This window comes from Acanthaster planci, linkage group LG01 (genome assembly GCF_054643075.1).
Source record: "Acanthaster planci isolate LZ-2023a linkage group LG01, COTS_SCS, whole genome shotgun sequence".
Classification (NCBI taxonomy): Eukaryota; Metazoa; Echinodermata; class Asteroidea; order Valvatida; family Acanthasteridae; genus Acanthaster; species Acanthaster planci.
The window spans coordinates 20562266-20582921 of NC_141777.1; the positions used below are offsets into that span (position 1 = coordinate 20562266).

The 20656-nt window shown below is 40.9% G+C and overlaps 2 protein-coding genes across 4 annotated transcripts; one reads left to right on the forward strand and one right to left on the reverse strand.

The window, feature by feature from the left end:
- Positions 1-41: 41 nt before the first annotated feature.
- On the forward strand, positions 42-7915 carry polr2g (RNA polymerase II subunit G). Its single transcript, XM_022241646.2, has 8 exons — positions 42-201; positions 1515-1624; positions 1864-2023; positions 2736-2786; positions 5678-5743; positions 6194-6265; positions 6735-6768; positions 7178-7915. Exons 1-8 carry the CDS (start codon positions 97-99, stop codon positions 7189-7191), a joined length of 612 nt encoding a protein of 203 aa, XP_022097338.1. The 5' UTR covers positions 42-96; the 3' UTR covers positions 7192-7915.
- On the reverse strand, positions 7916-20472 carry prepl (prolyl endopeptidase like). 3 transcript variants are annotated; one of them, XM_022241642.2, is made up of 16 exons: positions 20341-20472; positions 18709-18959; positions 17120-17151; positions 16880-16982; positions 16393-16465; positions 15658-15885; positions 15090-15216; positions 14563-14779; positions 13480-13686; positions 12624-12869; positions 11859-12034; positions 11127-11196; positions 10764-10910; positions 9792-9941; positions 9347-9538; positions 7916-9012 (listed from the first exon to the last, which is right to left on the reverse strand). In XM_022241642.2, the coding sequence occupies exons 2-16, from the start codon at positions 18955-18957 to the stop codon at positions 8959-8961; spliced, it is 2271 nt and encodes a 756-aa protein (XP_022097334.2). In that variant the 5' UTR covers positions 18958-18959; positions 20341-20472; the 3' UTR covers positions 7916-8958. The 3 variants fall into 3 exon arrangements, with proteins under 3 accessions (XP_022097334.2, XP_022097336.2, XP_022097335.2); XM_022241644.2 differs by lacking the exons at positions 16880-16982; positions 20341-20472 and having other exon boundaries at positions 18709-18815; XM_022241643.2 differs by lacking the exons at positions 7916-9012; positions 9347-9538 and having other exon boundaries at positions 9811-9941; positions 10723-10910.
- Positions 20473-20656: the final 184 nt, after the last annotated feature.

Consider the following 20656-nt stretch of genomic DNA (forward strand, 5'->3'; position numbering starts at 1 on the left):
ATCGCTCTACAAAGTCGCTTGTTTCCCCGACTTCCCTTCTTTCAAGGGTCCATAGCGAAGGGCAATCTTGATTTTGTGATGATGGAACCTGACTAAATGAAGCAGGCCGGGGATCGAACGGGTAGGGGTCACCGGTCAGATGCGGACTGTTTCTGCTCGCTCAAAAACAATCGTTTTGACCAAATTAAGATGTTTTACCACGTAAGTATTGCACCCATTTAAATTCTTATACACTTGAGATTCCGAAATGACACTGTTTACCCTACAAAGACGAATAATTTACGTTAATAGTTTGTGTCCTTCCTCCATAAAAAACGTATCGTTCAGGCATGCAAGAGAGAACATGGACAAGGGCTGCCAAAGTCGTGTATTTCAGACACTTGCCTAACCTCGATTTTGCTGCCAAAAATGGCATCCGTTCCAGCTGATCGAACTGTTGAAAAATTGTTGCATCCTGCCTCGTGATGTGATCTGTGCATGCGCAGAGTGTGGTGACAGATTTGGGGGTTCGTGCGTTCGTGCTTTTTCTCAAATTGGGAAAAATATTTTGGAGTATCTCATTGGCACAAGTTCAATTACTGATTGCATTTCAGTTGATTTCGTGGGTTCATTGAGCTGAAATTAGCATCCATAATTTTCGCAATGCGAAACTGATACAATCTTTAATTTTCCACTTTTAATATCTATTTTTCAAGGAAAGGGTTTGTCTATTAAACCCATGTATCAATCATGTGGTCGAGTTGGCAAACGGTTGAGTTGGTAAATGGTTGAGTTGACTCGACTTTGAAGTCGAGTTGGTCAACGGATGAGTTGGTTCAACAGTCGAGTTGGTCTACTGTCAAGTTGGTCAGGAGTCGAGTTGGCAAATGGTTGAGTTGACCTACAAGCCACTACATCATCATGTACATTGTACAAACATTTAACATGCGGCAAAGGGACAAGTTTTCCCTCTTGCTATTCAATAATGTACAGAACTTTCCCAGATGTCCGACTGCAAGAATAGTCTCAATGGTGTAGAACTAGTATTGGTGCCATCGCAGGGGTGTAACATGGCCACTGATCCAGACACTTCAATTTTGGGAAAAGACTAGAAGTGAGCATTTATTATTGGGCATAAATAATATTGGAAATCCTGAATGTTTTTTCAGCTGTGTAAAGTCGAACCGCGACTCAGCACTGATTTACATGACTGGCATGGCTGCTGACTGTTCACTGAACTGTGAACATGACCTGTGTGTGTTATGGACTTCAAAATTTTACTGTGAGAAATCATCATTTGGTTCAACAATAATTATGATAGGGGTAATTCAAAAAAAGTGAGAAGGTTGGGAGGGCTTAGGAATGTATCCTTCCCATCCCCAGCAGGATTGACGCATCTGGAGATATTGTATACAATTGTCTTGGTGGGCCGTACCGTCTTGGGCCAGTTTTTGTGTTCACAAATCCTCATTAACATAAACATTTCTGGAAAAGATTCTGAAGGTGTTTCAACAGGTGGCATTTTAATCCTGCAGATATCCCTGGAGCATGAGATTCTTCTCCATCCGAGATACTTTGGGCCCAACCTCCTGAACACAGTGAAGCAGAAACTCTTCACAGAGGTGGAAGGAACGTGCACCGGAAAGTAAGTCATTTTGTGAACGTTGTAGGATGTTGTTACAAGGGAAACTCTTACTTTTTAAAGTTTTAAGACACCTCTATACTTTTGTTTCACTCAGATTTTTAAACATCTCACAAGGTGTACATCAGTCCAAACTTACCTTTGCAGCTTCAAGAATTTGTAACCGTTTCAATAAGTAGGGTCTTTTGATGGTCCGAAGAAAGTGTCTCTTTAGTACTGATTTTCAATGTTGATTATCTCAGGTATGGATTTGTGATAGCCGTGACAACAATCGACAACATAGGTGCTGGATTGATTCTGCCTGGTCGAGGGTTTGTGCGGTACCCCATCAAGTACAAGGCGATTGTCTTCAGACCCTTCAAGGGAGAGGTGGTCGATGCGGTGGTCACGCAGGTCAACAAGGTCGGCAAAGCCTGCTTTGAAAACTTTCCCATAGTCATGACCAAAACTAGAATGCCATTATTCTACAATGTATTTTGGAATAACTGCCTATTTTGGAAACATCTTCCTCTCCATTTTGCCTCGCATTGATCCACTCTACTATTTCCTGCACCAACCCTCCCATGCAAACACTTATTTTTGACAAAGCTCCTTGCCGTCAAAATCAGTTGTGTAGCAGGGTAGGTACATGTACCTGTATATGAAGATGAAAATGTTTCTCTGTCTGTGACTGCTCAAACAGTTGAAGGGACTTAAAGCTTAGTGTTCTCTGCCAACTTTGCTTCTTGTGAAATTGCATTCCTCAAGCAGTTTTAATTTCAGATATCAGTAATTTTAGGACTTCGTTTTTATCCAAATACACTTGTGATCATCATTGAGTAATATTGTGCGAGAGGTCGCTTTGGAGCCAAATAGACGTATCAGTTTAACAGAATGGCCGTGGCTATCACAGTAACTTCTTAACATGACAATCATGGACATACACATGTAACATTTATTAATGCAAGGGAAAGTAGATCGATGAAAGCCGTAATCACATGCTTCTAGAAGTCAAAAACCTTGGCCCTTTTAGGATTAAGTTGCCGCCAGTGGTGACTTCAAGAGTGATACAAAAATAAAACCAGAAAGATACAAAACCTATTTGAAAACTTGATTTTGATATTTCACTTCACAGGTTGGGCTTTTTACTGAGATTGGGCCCCTGTCATGTTTCATCTCAAAACATGTGAGTATTCCATCAAATGAATCTCCTAGGGGTGTGCATTTGCAGGTATTTTTAGAACCGGGTACCCGTTTTTTGTTAACATCGGGTACCCGGGTACCCGGAAAAGAGATCGCCTGATAATGGCATTGCGCGCAACCCGGTGGATCATATGCCCGAAACACGGTTCTTTTTGGTACCTAGGAAGCAAGCAGAACATTGTTCTAAACGTCGGAGATAATCTCTCCTACCTTTTTATCGAACGAAATTGTTACCTTCAGTTTTCAAATTTTGTGTGGGTGTATGAAACAGAAAAACAAATCTTCACGGGAAACGTCAGAAAAAAGAACAGAGCTGCAAACCACGTACATGATATACGCACCTGCAAATGCTCAAAGGAAATGTCCCGGATGCTGCATGACCACGGACACGCGGAACGCATGTGGCGTGCACGAATGGTGAGCGCTGGTCGTGTCACGTGCGGACCAGATCAGTGCTATGTACGTCACGGGTAAAAAGGCTCAAAGTTTTATGTACAAAAATACCACCGTAACTCGAACAATACCCACACCATTACATCCACTTATTTTGAAGTTTCTGAATCGGAAGTCTATATAGGGTCAGGAGTCATCGCAAGTTCATTTCTTTTCTGACGAGGACCAGCACGTTGCATAAATCAACGTAGCTGCAACTGTGTAATCCTGGCTTTCAAGACGCTGAAACTAACCTGATTGCAACGCGGGCCAAATTGTAGTCCCCTTCAGGCAGTCCAATCGCTGACACTGCAGCAGCCATGTGACCGTAAAAAGAAAGGTCATGTGACCACACATAAGGAAGCCCAAGTGAAAAAAATAGCAGCGCTCCATGTTGTTAAATGACTAAGCGATGCGAAAGTTTTGCTACACGAAGGTACGTACCACGATGAAGTGGTTTAGTTTTATTAATACTTTTTCAGGATAACTCCATTCCCCTGAGGTTCAAATTGTCGAGATTTTAATGCATAAGTACTTCGACAAGTGATATTTGATTGGCCGACTGTATTATGACTTGCACCTGTCAACATTTCCTTTTTTTCGAATGAAAAAATACTTGGATTTGAAATGCTTTAGTACATACAGAAAAAATCATTCCTGCTTTTTTGGTCAATTCCTCATCCACAGTTCCGGTGAATTACTGAGGAAATTCAAGTTGCTTTAATTTAAAAATAATTTTGAAACGGAATATTTCTTGGTATAAAACTTAACTAAACTGGTTCTCTGACTCTTTGGGTTTGTAGCGCACATTTAGTGCTTTGATTATAAAAAGAGGCCGATCAACCGCACAATTTGTGCGTGATCGCTACTTACCGCACGCCGTGTGGAGTCCCAGTACCGCAGGAATATTACACAATCCGCTCTCGCTTCGTCGTCAATCCCGACATAAAGTAATTTTCATTCATATTGTTTTATTTGACAAAAATATTCTTAATTCAAACAGTAAGCACTACTTATTCTGCACAAAAGTCATTTAGGCCGACAGGGTTTGATAGTTACAAATACAGTCATGCAAGTGTACATCAACAGCGCTCCCCCCTCATAAGACAAAACTCCTTCGGTCTCTTGTTCATATAGGTTTGGTACAGTCATTTTTCTAGTTCCGGATCGCGAAAATTATTCAGTAAGACTGCAGCTGAAAAATCCTCAAATTCGAGTGAAATATGGTCAGAAGTCAACTTTGTGTTTTGGATATACTTCAATTTTTTTTTATCAAAATCTAAGCTTTTATATTTGGATTCACAGGATCGATCGACGAAAGTGATGATGACACCTTTCCTAGTTCTGGATCGGTTTAGGATCGAGCCAAAAACGTCTTCACAAATAAAAAGTAACCACACGAAAAATCCATTTTCAGCCAAAACCATTGTAAAAAGTTGCTTTTCTAATAGACAATCTTTTAATTTTGAGAAAATTAGATGAAAAATAAGAATTCTAATGAATTAAAAAGGTAGAAATTGCATACGGTTTGACTCGACTTTTAAACTGTACAGTGAGCTATCAACGTTATCCTCCCCGCGCCGCACAGTTGACGAACCCATTACGTCACATACATTTCTGCTGCGCCCGTGTAGTTGAGTTCACAACAACTTTGCGTGGTAACGTCGCGCAATCCGAGAGTGGGGGAAAAGCTTGCAGTTTTCGCTAAATTAACAAAAACGGAAACTCTAAAAAAGTCATTTTAATTAAGCGGACATTAGATGCAAAGGTTTATATGACTATTCAATTTAAAGAAATATTTAAAATCACACGTTGCGAGTGACCTATCGCCGGTGAATTTTAGTGGTTTTTCGCTCTTGTGAACTAGGAAATTCTGGAACTAGGAAAACGACTTGCGGTACAATGGGTGGAATGGGTAACAAAATTAGCTGTCGATCTCCGAATTCAAGTTTCATGTATGACCGCGGGACCGGGTTTTCATCGGCACGGTGGTTTTCTATGAAGTCTGTCCTTCAGTAAGAAATTTCACAGACATTTTATGCCTGAATGTTTGTTCCTAATTTATTTACTTTTTTACGGGTACCCGGCCCGGAAAAATGGAACCGGGTTTTGAAATCGACGGGCGGGTACCCGGGTACCCGGCACAGGCCTAGAATCTCCCATACTTTACCTTGAGTAAGGAAATTGCCTCTCGTGATTTGCAACATAACTGAATGTCTTTTCCTGTTTTGAAGTGTCACAGTAGCTTTGGGTGTCACACTTGAGTTTAAATTCGTTCAATTTTGGCATCAAAATGAAGAGTCGAATTCCGAACTTTAAGAATCGTCATTTATGAAAAGCTGCTAAACAACTTGTGTCTATTTTGTCAGGAGTGAAAGAGTCATTTCCCCTGATCCATTTCATCTCATCTGACATGTTTTATCATCTTGTTTCTTTTCCCAGTCTATCCCAGCTGACATGGAGTTTGACCCCAACTCTATCCCCCCATGCTATAAGACCAAAGACGAGGTAAACCCAAGAGCGCAGTTTCAGAAATGGGAACAAATTTTTACCCATGCCCCTAAATTGTAGAAACATTTTATATTTATAATGAACGTTTACTTTTTGATAGTACAATGCATTATGCTGGCACACACAGAAATATGGGACTCTGGTTATTAATGGCAATACTTTGGTTGCCGTGCATATAGAATTTTGAGCGACTGTATGTCAGCCCTTTAACATGCCAAATCTGTGGGTAATGGTACTAAGGTGTTATGTTTTATGTGTATTTTTAAGGTTCAATTCTTACAATAATTCAAAATGTTTTTGAGTGTGATGGGAATTATTAAACAAGTCTCTTCTGTGGCAAATTTATTAAAATTGAATGTGTTTTATCGCTGTATAGTGTACAATCTGCCTGTTACTCTCTTGATCAACTCAACATAGCTGTGTTTGTATTTGATTTTGATGCTACAGGATATTGTCATACAGCAGGATGATGAAATCAGGCTGAAGATCGTTGGAACAAGAGTGGACGCATCGGATATCGTAGGTGTCTGCAGACTGGCCAAGAAAACTAGATTTTATACAGCACTTCTTGAGGAGTCTTTTGACAATGCTTATTAGCATTAAAGTCACAAATGATATGAGAAAACTGTTCACCTGCTTTGTGAACTTTTTGACTTAAAGAACCAGTTTTGCAAATACCTATAACCAGTGTTGCAGAGCTCGTACTCTTACCAAAGTACCCATACTCACAGAAAAGTACTTTACCACAGCACTGCCTATAACTAGACCAGTTCCAAGAGTATTACTGGAAATACTGCAAATTGAATCTAGAGTCAGATCACAAGCAATAGGGGAGAAATAATGACCAAAAAATGCCTTTGAATTAGAGCAGCCTGCCTCTGGAGACTAGATGACTTCTAAAATCTGGGACAGACCACACAATCAAACTTATCTTCCCCAAGTGAACATCACTGCACTGACTCTTCCAAAACTGTTGTTTCCATTTCAGTTTGCAATTGGCACGCTCATGGACGACTACCTTGGTAAGTTTGTTTCTAAGCTTGTACATGTACATGTCAAGTTATTTTCCAGATTCCTATAACATGGCTCTTGGGAACCTCCCTGAAGTCTCCCGCTGCACAAATGTGCCTCTAGCAACAAGCTCTCTGTATATTAACAGAATCGTTTGTATTGAAATGCAGATCTTCACAGATTTGCTCTTGTTGCATGCACTTAGGAAAACCAAGTTCCCATCTTGTCGGGTCATGGAAGAGACAAATCAGAAATCAAGGCCATTGACTAAGGCCTGTGATGAAGCTACCTTTATGAAATGTGCGGCACTCATAAATTAGTATTTATTTGTTACTTGCCAGTCGAGTTGGTGAGCGATTAGTTGGTCTTAATTCACATACATCAGAAAAATAAGACCGAATCTGTGTTTCTCTCCATTAGGTCTTGTCAGCTAGTGTGCAGCCACTGTTGTTGTGGATGGACCAGTTAAACCTCAGTGTCTGAGGATTTTCACGACATGAGCTGCAGAGAGGCGCTTTAGCCAGGAAACCATCACAGGCTCCCTTGCCCTTATTAGTTTTTTTAAATTTAATGCCCTTTGCCGTTACAGATGCCTCCTTCTTTAAGCTGTGAAAGACTCGTGTTGTATTCCCAGCACATTTTAAAAACCTTGCTGAAGTTTCTGGGCCTTGGATTTTCATATGAAGTACCACAGAGATGACACTGGAAGTTCTTTTTCATTTTTCCCTGGTACGTTTGCAGTCAGGTGTCGAGTTACCCACGGTACCTGTACGAAAAGTTTTTCATCCCATATAGAATTCAGCTATCAAGGCAAGTTGCGTGCAAGGTTCAACCAATTTTAAAAGATACTTATACTTCCTCCAATCATCTTTCCTGAAAAGAAACGACTGCCTTAATCCGTCAAAATTTGTGGTAGTACAAAAGATTTAATCATCAGAACCCTTGCACTTCCATTCAAACAGGCCCTGTACAAACATGTTTTTTTTTTTTCAAGGCTTGAGCATGGTTAAAAATTAACTGCGCTGAAGTTTGGTTGAATGAAGCTGCTAGTTGTGTTATGAATTGAAATGTTGATTCAACATGTGTAAATAACTTTTTGATAAAACCTCTTATATCATAGCACACTCACAGTAACAATAAAACAATTTGTGAAACCTATTAAGTTTTGAACACTTTGCCTTTATTATGTTTTAGTTTATGCATGTACATACTATAAAAATAAATATTACCTGTTTTAAAAGAGGAGTCCCCTTAGTTACCAAAGTATGAATTACAGTAGTGCATTGATATTGTTTGCGACAAGTGTTTCCACAGAAAGTGAAAATACATGTACATGCTTACGCATGCATAGAGCAATTGCCAGGCTACACAGCCTTTTAATGTCAAGCACTGCTACCATCCTGGAAAATTCTACCTTGAGTTTGGTCGATTTGGCCAAGTCTGGAGAAATTCCACTTACTCCAACTTTTGAAAAACTTGTGTCATAGTTTGGAACTTCAACATGGATGAGTGTTTAGGTGGAAGGGGAAGCAAACCACCAAATGCTCCTACAATGAGAAAAAATTTTCTTTTTACACAACCTTAATTGTCTCTCAAGAAGTTGAAAGTTTCATCCTTTAAGCTCGTAACCTGCAATGTTTGTGAGGCATAAGTCACATTTCTCTGCATTGTGTGCTACATTGCATGCTATTTGAAAGCAGAATTGATTTTGTCCACTGCATCTGAGCTTAATTCATGGAGTTGCTGATGACCACTAGTTGCCCAGTTTTGTAATGGCGTCAAGACAAGAACAGTAAAGAGTCAACGTGGTTGATTATAGATATCACTGGTGCATTCAGTCCTGGTATATATATCATACAGAACACACTCATAGCCAGACAAAATATCAGTTGAAGGCACTAGCAACTAGCCGAGACACTTTTGAAACATACGAGCAATGGGCCCCATGCACATGTTAGCCATTTGTTGTGATGCAGAAAATTTCTCTGTGGCATGGATCCTTCAGAGCAGTTTTCCCATCACTTTTGTGCATCGCTCTTTAAGGTACATTAACATAGCTGTATTTTGATTTGGCCCAAACTCTAACTTGACTCTTGCCTGTGATTAGGCTGCACAACACCACCATGACTTTCTGCATGGAACCTTTGAAACTGCGGTTTCTAACTTACAGCAGCTTAGCGTGGTCCTCGGAAATCTCTCCTTTAATTTGTGTTGAGTCCCATTGACTTGTACAGGAATGCTGTCTGGACTGCAGCCTAGAGAGACAAAAGTATTGTAGTGCTGGTCAATGAGTCCCATTTCTGAATCAACTGGCTTCGATTTCCCTTGGTGCACAACTGCACATGTTATTCCTAGTTGCAGCCTCAACATTTAGATATAGCTTTTCAGAGTGCAGGTGAATTTTACATTCTTAAGTTGTTTAAGCAATGCCCAATAACTAGGTTCTCTACAGATGGGTTAACCAGACTGGTGATATTGGAGTCTTGTTTTACAAATTGTGACAATAACCTGGAAAAATTACCCGCCAATCACTGTGTGGCAAATCTAATAAATCAAGTTAGTTCTGCAGTCAATTCTGACTTTCCTCACCTGCTCAGATGCATCAAAATCTCCCCACTGACCAAAGTGGCCACTCCCTTCCCGCACCCACACATACAGGGAAATTTGGGTGGGACACGATGACGATGTCATGTGACGCAGCTGGGCTGCATACTTGAGAGGTATCCATGCAGGAACTCTGCTATCATCCAGAGAAGTGGTGATCAGCATTGCTGGATAGTCCTGGTAATAAATAAAAATCTTCAGGCCACTGAAATGTAAATAATCATCTGAAGGCCAATTCCTATGTTTTCTGATGTAAAATTCATATTTGCATTCATGCAAGGCACAAACTAGCCTTTCCTAAAAGTCATTTCAGGAGGCAAACGTTTAATGGTATTTACATCACAATTAATGCAAAATAAAAAAAATTGAGCTTTCAGCTTAAAAACAATACTGAAAAATGGTTCTTTTTGCATCAGTAGTGTACACTCACCTGGCATGTGATGTTCTGATAGGGGCAGTAAGACTTAATGCAATCAAATACTGTCGCATCATGGAGAGGATCGCCCCATTCTTGTATCTCTTGCTGGGTAAGGGGAAGACCGTGGTCCAGCATGGTGGACAAAACATCCACGAAAGGAACCTGGCCAAGAACCAATGACAAGTTGGCATATTGCAAGTACATATGTCTGCCTTATAACAACGTCATACTATTATTCATGTAAACTGTGTTTACTTCCTTCGATTGCTTCCTTTCACCACTAGTTCACTATTCTATTTTCCATCTTATGTAGGGGTTTTACAGTAGACTCATTTACCATTTAATTACTTTGTTACTCCTTTACGGTGAGTTGCACTCAACTAGCTTTGCTGCCTACGTGGTCCTTCATCCTTTTTTTGTTTGTATCTTTTAAATTTCACTAAAATTACTTGATTTTGTTTATGTTCCTTGTGTTATGTTTTATGTGGATAATTGTCATATTGTTACTTAAACCATGTGATGGAACTAAAAATCAAGTCAACCTCAGTAGTATTGTTGGTCAGCTAGAAATGCTTCAGCCTTTAAAAGATTGCAATATAAGGGATCAGATCAGAGATATTTCAAGGTGCTGATCTAAAGGCTGGTTCATATTCGGCGTCAAAGCGAACCCAACATAAAATTGTGACATCTAAAATGCTTCAGCCTTAAAAAGGTGTAATATAAGGGACCAGATTAGAGATTGGTCAAGGTACTGATTTAAAGGTCGGTTCATACTTGGTGTACAAGTGAACCCAACGTAAACTTGTGACATCAGATCAAATATTCCTGCTGATAATTCACAAAAGTTGAACACAATTTCACTTGTTGACTTTTGCTGCTAATGTTCTCTGACGTCAAATTTGATTTGATGGTGTGTTTGCTTGGCTCCTGCAAACCTGCATACTTTGTAATTTGGAAACTACTTCACAAGCACTGATAGCGCACCTCCAGTACAGCTGCCTTGATGAGCTGTGGTGCTCTATTGCAGAGGGCGGCTACCACGAGACCCCCAGCGCTGACCCCACGGAGTGCAGTAATTGTAGGCTGGGAGTAACCAGCTAGCTGGAGGGTGGCTATGCAGGCCTCCAAATCCTGCAGGAAGATGGCCGGGAGGTAAGAGCAATGCAGACGTCTAAGAGGCGTCTGGGCTTACGTATATAGTTGAATTTGTTTACCTGATGAATTCAACCAAACTATCTGTCACTTTGTAAGGCCTTCATTGCCATCCTATTGATTTGGTGTTTGGGAGAGAGCTTGAGATGCCTACACTTGGGATTCAAATGCAACTTCATCAATTTTAATTGTTACCTCAATGCCCTTGATTTTGTTGAGGGCTCTGCCAGAATGATGCCACTGAACTCCGAGATCTGAGCCACCTCTGTCAAATACAACAGATACTGACAATGTACGAGATACAGTTCTGCACAATGAACTCTGCATAGTTGCGTAAGTGCTCTGCGTGAGTTCTGCCTTCCAAGTTCTGACCTATATTATACTTATGTTCTCTTCTAAATGGACAAAGAATTCCTGATTAGAAATCTGTGAGCTTCTCAACACCGGGAACTCAAACTCAACCTCAAACCTGCACTCATCACAGGCACAAGGACCAGGGCCTTCACCAAGAAGTGTCCTTGGTGAGCAGCTGTTCTCCCCCATCAGCAAAATCCATGAGCATTGAAATTATTCACTGTTGCGAAGTACCCCTCAGCTGGTAATATGGCCCCCTTATGCCCAGAGCTGGTAATGGGACTGTCACTGACAGCACTGAGAATATGGACTATAGTTTTAATTACATTACACACACCGGCAAGAAGCAAACCCTTATCAGGGTGTACATCTCCCCTGCATAAAAATTCAATCACTGGATTTGAACTCGGCAGCTGACTTTGACGAGTTTAAGTGGTCAAGCTGTTGACACCTCTGCCCTCCAAACAGAAACGACTGGTTCAAGTCCCGCTATGATTTTCCTCAAGTTCTTAGGACTCAGCGCACAATGCCATTTCCATCCCATTTTTTGAAGTTCAACGTTCAGTTCATTACCTGACATGGCAGTAAGCCACCACCCAGCCCAGCTCCACCAGTAATGCAGTGTGGGGATCATAGCTCATATCTAGGCTCACGCCATACGCACCGTAGCTGCATACCAGCATGGGGTTATCACTGCTAAACCTTATGTCATGCCTGTGAAAGACTGTGACAGGGACATGGGTGCCATCCTACAAATAACAGGGAATACAATAACCCAGGAAACACTTTACCAGAGCAGCTAAGAACAAAATCTTTTTGAGTAGCAAATGTACTCAGCAACATTGAAATGAGAACCAGTTATGAGTAACGTATTTTGGCCAGTGAATTGGCTGAGTTAGTACAGTCAAAATTCTTCATAAAAAACCCCCTTCAGAGTTTATTAACTACTTTGTAATTACAGGGGCCAAGTACTATGAGCAATAAAAAAAGACTACAAAGACAAAAGACCTAAATTTTTCCTTGTGCATGAAATTGTACTAACAGTGCACTTAACAGCAAAGAAGAAACAGGTTGGGCAAAAGCTTAATCAACTGGACTCGTGCATGTGCCTTGTGCAAAGACTATACATTCCAACTGTCCAATTAAAATTGTTTAGTTTTCAGTGCATCCTGTGCCAAATGGGCAAAAACGGGCAGGGTAACGTGATTGAGCTCTTGACAAGGGACCATTGTTGCTATCGGGGAGGACTGATTGTCCCCCCATCTTACTCCACCAATTCGTCTCTCTTTCTCCCTGCCAAATATATGTAGGCACTGCTCAATATACACGTAGACCTACCTTGCTTACTGCCTCCAGCCTTGTACAGACTTTCTCTTTTGGACTCCCTTTGATGAACACTCCTGAATCCTCTTCAACTTTTCCATCTCTGCCTGTTCCAAGTACTACCTTCGGATGCCTTTTGTTTCCAATTGCGAGATGGCAGTTAGTGGCCGGCTGGACAGGAGAGGACAGGGAAAACTGGAAGTCGGTGGCTGTGCAGGTTGCATTGGGCCCTGAAGTTAGCCAGCAGAAGTTCTCCGGCACCTGAGGAGATCAGCAGACTTGTTATTTTCCATGTGAAAGACAATTCTTTGAGGCAGGGCACAAGGAATGAATTAATAAATGGTGAGGAAGAAATGCACGTTTATTTTTGGTTCAGGGTATGAACAAATAATAATAATAATAATATTAAAAATTACGATTTATAGAACGCACAGATCCACCAAGGTGCTCAGGGCACTAGTACATTGAAATTAATTAAATGCCTCATTGAAGAGACGAGTCTTCAGATCCTTCTTAAACTGCAGGAGAGAAGGGGAAGATCGTAACCATGCCGTTAGATTGTTCCAAAGACAAGGTGCAGCACATGAAAAAGAGCGATCTCCCCATGAATGAAATGACCTGGGTTCTCTAAGAAGATTCATATTACTGGATCGAAGTCTACGTGTGGGATTGTAAGGACAAGACAGGGACTTTTCTTTATCACAGCAAGGAATGTGCCTGCTTGGCCCTGACCACCTAGCTTGAAGTGAGCACCTAGCCCGGAATGAGCATCTGCAATTTTGCAAGTCTAAAGAAATCTGTAAATCTGTAAAATCTCACAAATAACCTTGCAGGGTTCTAGCCAGTGTGAGTCACAAGAGAAATGACAAACCTTAACACTATGGGGTTGTTTCCAGGAGTCCAGGGGAATTACCACGATCCTTGGCACGGTACCTTCTGCTGCACAAAGCACACAGTGATCTGTAAACACATCCATATCGAGAATGTGCCAGCTGCTCATTGGTGTGAAAACCGTGCAACAATCTGCCCATCTCAAACTTTTCAGGCAGCCATCATCTGAAACTGGGACGGCCACTAGCTGTTTGAAAGTAAGGAGCAAAGTGCTAATTAAAAACCCTGTCTAACTCCCATGACATATTTACCAGGAACCCCTGTCTAACTCCCATGACATATTTACCAGGAACCCCTGTCTAACTCCCATGACATATTTACCAGGAACCCCTGTCTAACTCCCATGACATATTTACCAGGAACCCCTGTCTAACTCCCATGACATATTTACCAGGAACCCCTGTCTAACTCCCATGACATATTTACCAGGAACCCCTGTCTAACTCCCGTGACATATTTACCAGGAACCCCTGTCTAACTCCCGTGACATATTTACCAGGAACCCCTTTCTAACTCCCGTGACATATTTACCAGGAACCCCTGTCTAACTCCCATGACATATTTATCAGGAACCCCTGTCTAACTCCCGTGACATATTTACCAGGAACCCCTGTCTAACTCCCATGACATATTTACCAGGAACCCCTTTCTAACTCCCGTGACATATTTACCAGGAACCCCTGTCTAACTCCCATGACATATTTATCAGGAACCCCTGTCTAACTCCCGTGACATATTTACCAGGAACCCCTGTCTAACTCCCATGACATATTTACCAGGAACCCGTCTAACTCCCATGACATATTTACCAGGAACATACCCATGTCCTCCCAAACTCTCCAGTGTAAAGGCAGTCAATGGCATGATTTCTGTACTTTTCAAGGGGTGTCATGCCCTTCGGAAAGTAATAGTTGCTGAGCTCTATCTGACTTGAAACTGACTTTAAACAGGAAGCTAGAGTTGGATTCTAAAAGGAACCCAAACAGCACAAATCACAACTTGGAATTAATCTCTTGTGACGTCTGCCACATTTCATGTCAGCTATTTTTACTGCTGTTCTCACTCTGTATTCCTCATCGCCAGCATTGGTCAAGATGTACAGCACACCCTGGCTATGCTCCACAAAGTACTGCACACCAGCTTGCCTGGGGACAACTGGAGCAGGGAGCGAGGGATCTGCGTGATGGCTGTCCAGCAGACGGACCTCAGAGGTAGTGGCAGAGTTATGGTTGACGGTGACATAGAGTCTGTCCTTGGTGTGGGACAAGTCCAGGAAGAATCTGATGGAAACAGGAGTTTTGGTAGTTCACACATTAGTAGCAATTTAACCCTGCCGAGGCAGAGAAAGATCTAATGACATAAAACACAGTAATAAGGGGTGTCATTAAAATGTCATGTTAGCAGTGTTTCTCTGGTAGTTGTAACATCAAACTTCAACACAACTGGAACCTCAGTGCCACTGTAAGGTAACCTTCAGTGAGTGGGCTTTGCAGTTGAGCAACCCTCAAGAACTCACAAAACCCAAACGGTTTGGGTCAGGGGAACGAGTAACTTAACGGTTGAAGTACACAAATTATTTACAAACCTCACCGTTCATCAAGTTCCTCCACTACCATCTTATCTTTGGACACATTTTGACCAATTTGATGCCTCCAGACTTGGGCAGCTCTCAGTCCCTTCATCCTGGTGTAGTACATGACTCCGTGGTGTGCAAACTCTAAGGAATTTTACCAGTCAGATTGTGAAGAGCTCTTTGCAACAAGTGGCTTGTTCAAACAACAAACAGGTGACAAAGGTGTATCAGCTGATCCAGTGCCAATTTTTTTGGTGTTATATAGAGGTGTCTTCTAGTCATGTGGATATCTCACCGATTTGTGCACATTCAGCTGCAAATGTTGGCACTCTGCCATTTGCTACTGTGCTTGACTTTTGATGCTCTTGGACATACTGATACATGTAATCAAAAGCATCTGCACAATCTGCACTCATATGACTTATGTAACCATGGACGTAGAGTACCCTCCGTAGGTCTCACAAACTTACTGGAATTTAAATGGAAATACAACATTGCCTTGCGAGTAATCTTGTTTCACAATTAGGCAAGCTTTTACAAATTGCACTGCAGACAAATGCTTAAGCATTGGTGCAGGACACTTACCAACAGATAAAATGTGGTTCAGCCTGTCAACAAACACAACTCCATCCTTTCCAATGTCAATAATGTGGGCATCGTAGGTATCCGCTGCTGTCGTTTCAACGACAAACGCCATGTACTTCTGGTCTGGGGATATCTTCATTGTTGCTAGGGCAACGGGATGACCGTACATCTCTGTGAGCATAGCAGTGTCCAAAATGTGCTCTGCTGCAGCACCGCCATTACTTTTCACTTTGGGAAAATGAAAATTTAACTAATGATACACTTGTCTGGAGCTGTAGGAAGGGGCAGGCAGGTCTAGTAGGGTGAAAGAGGGTACTCTTTTGGTACAAGGAGCTACAATGGCCAAAATTTCTTAATGATGACAATCTCAGACTTTTTGCAAACCTTTGCTGATTTAGCAGAGACAATATGTCAGGAGAAAACAAGGTAAATTGCTGGCTGTACAGAGATCTTGAACAATGATTTCCAATTTATACTGGTATGAGTGCCAAATAAAACACAGAAACCAGCGGGTCTGAAGAAACGATATACACCAGAGCCACGGTAAACAGGACTCTAAGCCTACAGATATGAATGAATATCCCAGCAGAAATCTCAATACACACAGTGCTAACATATCCAAGCCAAATGCCTCTTTTTTCACCTGGATGACCATGACAGTGACAATATGTAGGGTAACCATCAAGATGCCAGACAGCAAAGAAAGTCCAAATGTCATTCTCAATATTCCCTCACCTGAAGACCTTCTTCTGTAATATTGCCAGGAATCACCGTCTGACCTCCGGAAGTACACAGTCCCATTCATCACCTACAAGCAGGGTACAATAATGAAATCCTAATCAGAAACATTCCCATCGCTGGCTAGAATGCATGCTATCAGGGCCATGCACACTACACATAACAACCCAACCTTCCACCCCCCCCAGAAAAGAAATTTCTCAATCAAGATTAGGAATCTTACTGGATGTGCCAAGTCAACAAATTCTTTGAACTTAAAAGTGAGAGAGCAAGCAACATGTATTGATAGTGATAGGGCTGTACAGTACTGAAAATTATAATAATTTAACAATAATATTCACTGAACTTGTTCAAATTGGTATGCCTTCAGGTGCTCTGTTCTCGAATCACCCTGCTCTTTTCAAAATAAACCAAAAAGGCTGCATAAGATCAGCTTGAAGGTCTTTAATAAAGGCCAAAATGAGAACATTTAAACTAAACTTACAATTGGCATCTCGTTTGTTTTGTAGATATTCTTGAATTCTTCAAGTTGTTTCAAGATCTGTGACTGGAAGGACTGGGTCTCTTGCATCAATGTTGCCATCAACCTCAACATTTCATTCATACCAGGAGGTATTTATGATAACAATGGTGCAGCCAAAACAAAACCACAAGATATTCTTATCAATGCTTAGAAAATGTTTAAGTGTACTATAAAGCATCACACTAAAACAAAAAAATTTACCTTGTTTCCTGATCAACATAGCTTCTGACATCCTGCATTTGACATAGAAGAGAGGCAATTGTTAAAGTAAACAAGATTTCAAAGACTGACTTACTAATCATGAAAACACTTGTTTTAAATTTTGAATTTCGCTTGTGTTCTGTAGCTGTGCACATTTATCCTACACAACTCATTGTTAGGGCATTAAAAAGAAACCAAAATGTCAGATCTTGAAGGGAAAGGGTAAACTTAATCTATGGACTGTATGGACTAAAATTTTTCAAAAATTTCTCCGATCAGATATCTTCATTAGAGGTCTCCTTAATCGATATCCCCAGCAGGAGTGGTCAGTCAAGCCATTTTTTTATCACAGTGGAGGCACAGAAATGTACAAGGTTTGCTTGAGTCAAATGACTCTGGTCTAGGGCATCGACTCAAGTCCATCTGTTTGGCAATTTTGACCACTCAACTGTTGTCAGCAAAAACTCCAATATGGCACTGTAAATAACACTTTTCTGGAATTTACAATCACACTCTCTTGATTATTGATATTCAGGATAGGATATGGCAGGTACATGTACATGTATGTACATGTATATGCACATGTATCTGTTCAATGTACAGAACAACCTATTCTTGGTTCCATCTTGCAAATTTTAAAAAGCAGCCCAAAATTCAGCTACATGCACTTTTTTGCAACCACTTTCCTTTTTGTGTGCACTGAGCAGAACAATTTTGGTCACCAACTGCTCAGGAGTACAGCAAAAATTTGTAAATATCTGTTTAATACTTGGCAACAATGCCACTGACAGTGGTATTTCAATCTAAATGATTACTGCCCCACAAGTCAGACTCAAATTTGAAGCTAGGCTTGAACAAGGTAGCCCCAATGCAACCTGCCTCCGATTTCACGGCACTGCTAAGCACACGATTTTGTGCTAATGGAGTCTCTGTGTATTTCATGTGGAGTATGCAGCAAGCATGGCAAAAGGCATGCTTAATTGAACGTAGTGACCCAGAAATGAAACTCTCTAATGCGCACGCAATCATAAGCACAACCAGGCCAAGGGACACAGGTCAGCAAATGTCTCCGCTTTAGTGAGCGTGACTTTTCTGCTAACACTTAAGCAGCTCTGTGAGATTGGGCCCAGGTGTCTGGTGACTTGGACTATAGTCAAATAACCAGATCTTGGCATATCAGAAACCAGTGAATCAGACTCAAAACTTAACCAAGTGACTTACATGTAGGACTTACATACGCCAACCCAAACAGACTTGTGACTTTGACTTGAACCCAGTCACTCCACAAGCACCCAAAGTATAGCACTTGTCAAAATTACAGTCGGGATGGTTAGGCCAGCCTAACTGTAAGGTGCCAACACCATTTCATTTATGTCCATCACTCACGTTAGCAGAATCTGGTTTTCATTTGTGTTATGAATGAAATGCCACACTGACATATTTTGGATGAATTCTATTGGGTGTTAGTCACAAAAGCTTTGAGAATTTTTGAGAAAATTTCCGCAGAAATTTGCTGACTATAGTTGGGCCAGCCCAACTACACTGCTACATTTAGGACAACCAGTAACAACCATTTACCCCTGACCTACCGGAGTTATTCCAGATTGCTGCATCCACGAGTAGTGGTCCACCAGCCTCTGTCCATGATGAACATTCTCCTGGGCTTGCCTCTTGGCAGTTGGCTGGTCAGAACTCCCACTTTCCTTCTCGCTACTACTGTGGCGTCTCTGCGAGATTAACCTTGAAATATGATGAGTGTGCCTTTCCCATCCATGATGATGCATCAGCTGACTATTACGTTGTTGCCACTGATGGACGTATCTTGCCGAGGCTCTCATGACTTTGGTTTTTTCAGAGAAAGTTCAAGAAACAGATGAGCAGCTAGATATTAATAAAGTATATGCCACTAATATTTACAATATTAATTGCTGAGAAAAATGTTGAATAAAATGCTCCTCAACACTAACTACTTACATGTAGGAATTTGTTATAAGAACCTGACTGAATCCCATCTCAAAATAAACATGACTCAAGGGTACCTTCTTAGTTCAGTTTCCAAGCATGAAAGTAACTGACTGGATTTTCACTTTCTAAGAGATCCTTCAAAATTATCCAAAACCTTCCACTGGATTACAAAGATGGGAAGGGAGAAAATACCGTAAGTGCTGGGTGGGTGCATATAATTGTGAGACCATCAGGTGTACATGTATGTATCAGCCATTAAAGGACATACTGGTACCTGCAATGGGGGGAGGGCATTATCCCCAAGTAGAAAAATGGGGGGGGGCTCATTAATATTTCCCTGCAGTGAGCTGTAACATGTAGTGAAAGTAATAAAATGTCCAAAAAGTTAACTTTAGCGGTGAAATACAGAAATATTCACTTGCATAATAAAATACTTCCAAAAGACTATATTAGTCTGAGTAACTTGGACTCTACAAAGTGCCTTTTTAAACATTCAGACATGGTTGGGCGATTTGTCCGCATGTTTAAAAAACACGCAATTTGTGGAGTCCAAGTTACTTGGACTATGTCCATATATGGATTTTTTCTGAGTACTTGGATACTATAATTATTAAGGTACAGCAATAATTTATCTAGCAACGTCGGCCTAGTCTATATAAAAAAATTCATCCTTGAAAAAAATGCTCGGTATCAAAAACCCTGAAGCTAAGCTGTCGGAATCATACCCAACTTGTGTCATTGTAAAAGAATTCTACATGTATTCCAGACTGTCCCATTTTTCAGTAAGAAAATATGAGGACATCACTTATTTTCCTTTGCAGTGGTTTATTATTTATAATAACATATAAATAACATATATTAAATATATATAACATGTCACCTGACATGTCCTAAAAAGTCAAATTTAGCAGTGGAATATTGAATTGTTAACTTAAAAAAGAATCTTTTTTAGACTAGTCTCATTATGAACAGGGTGTAAACTTATGTCCATGTATGGAACTCTTTCCTAAATGGGTGCATGTACCATGTCAAGCGCCCATTTTAAAGCTGATTGGGCCTAAAGCAAGGACGTTACGTTGGCATGTTGGTGCTCATGTGTGTGTTCTTTTCGTGACACTGACAGTACACCCTGTGATGGGTTTGCTGTATACATTCCTACTTTTAATGGCCAAATGAAAAGAATGGAAATCCTACTTCCAGAAAAACCTAGAGCACCTTTGAGTTTCTACAAAAGTCTCCAAATGTCTTGAACTTACTTGTTACAAATTATCTACGTGGTCTGCAGATACAGATGCGACACTGACAACACGCTTGTTATAAACTGCAGACGACGTATGGCATTGAAAACAGCGCCCTCTCTGGGATGAGAACAACCAGCCGTCCACGTGCAAAAACTGAAGCGTATAAGGCAAGTGAAACGAACAGAATTGAAAAGAATTTCACGCACGGGAAAAAATGTTTTGTATCCAGTCGAACCCCATGTCTTGTGTCCCCAGACAAGACAAAGCAGCAAAACAAAACACCGAAAAAACAAAAACAAACGAAAAACCCCAAATACAACACTAACCACTT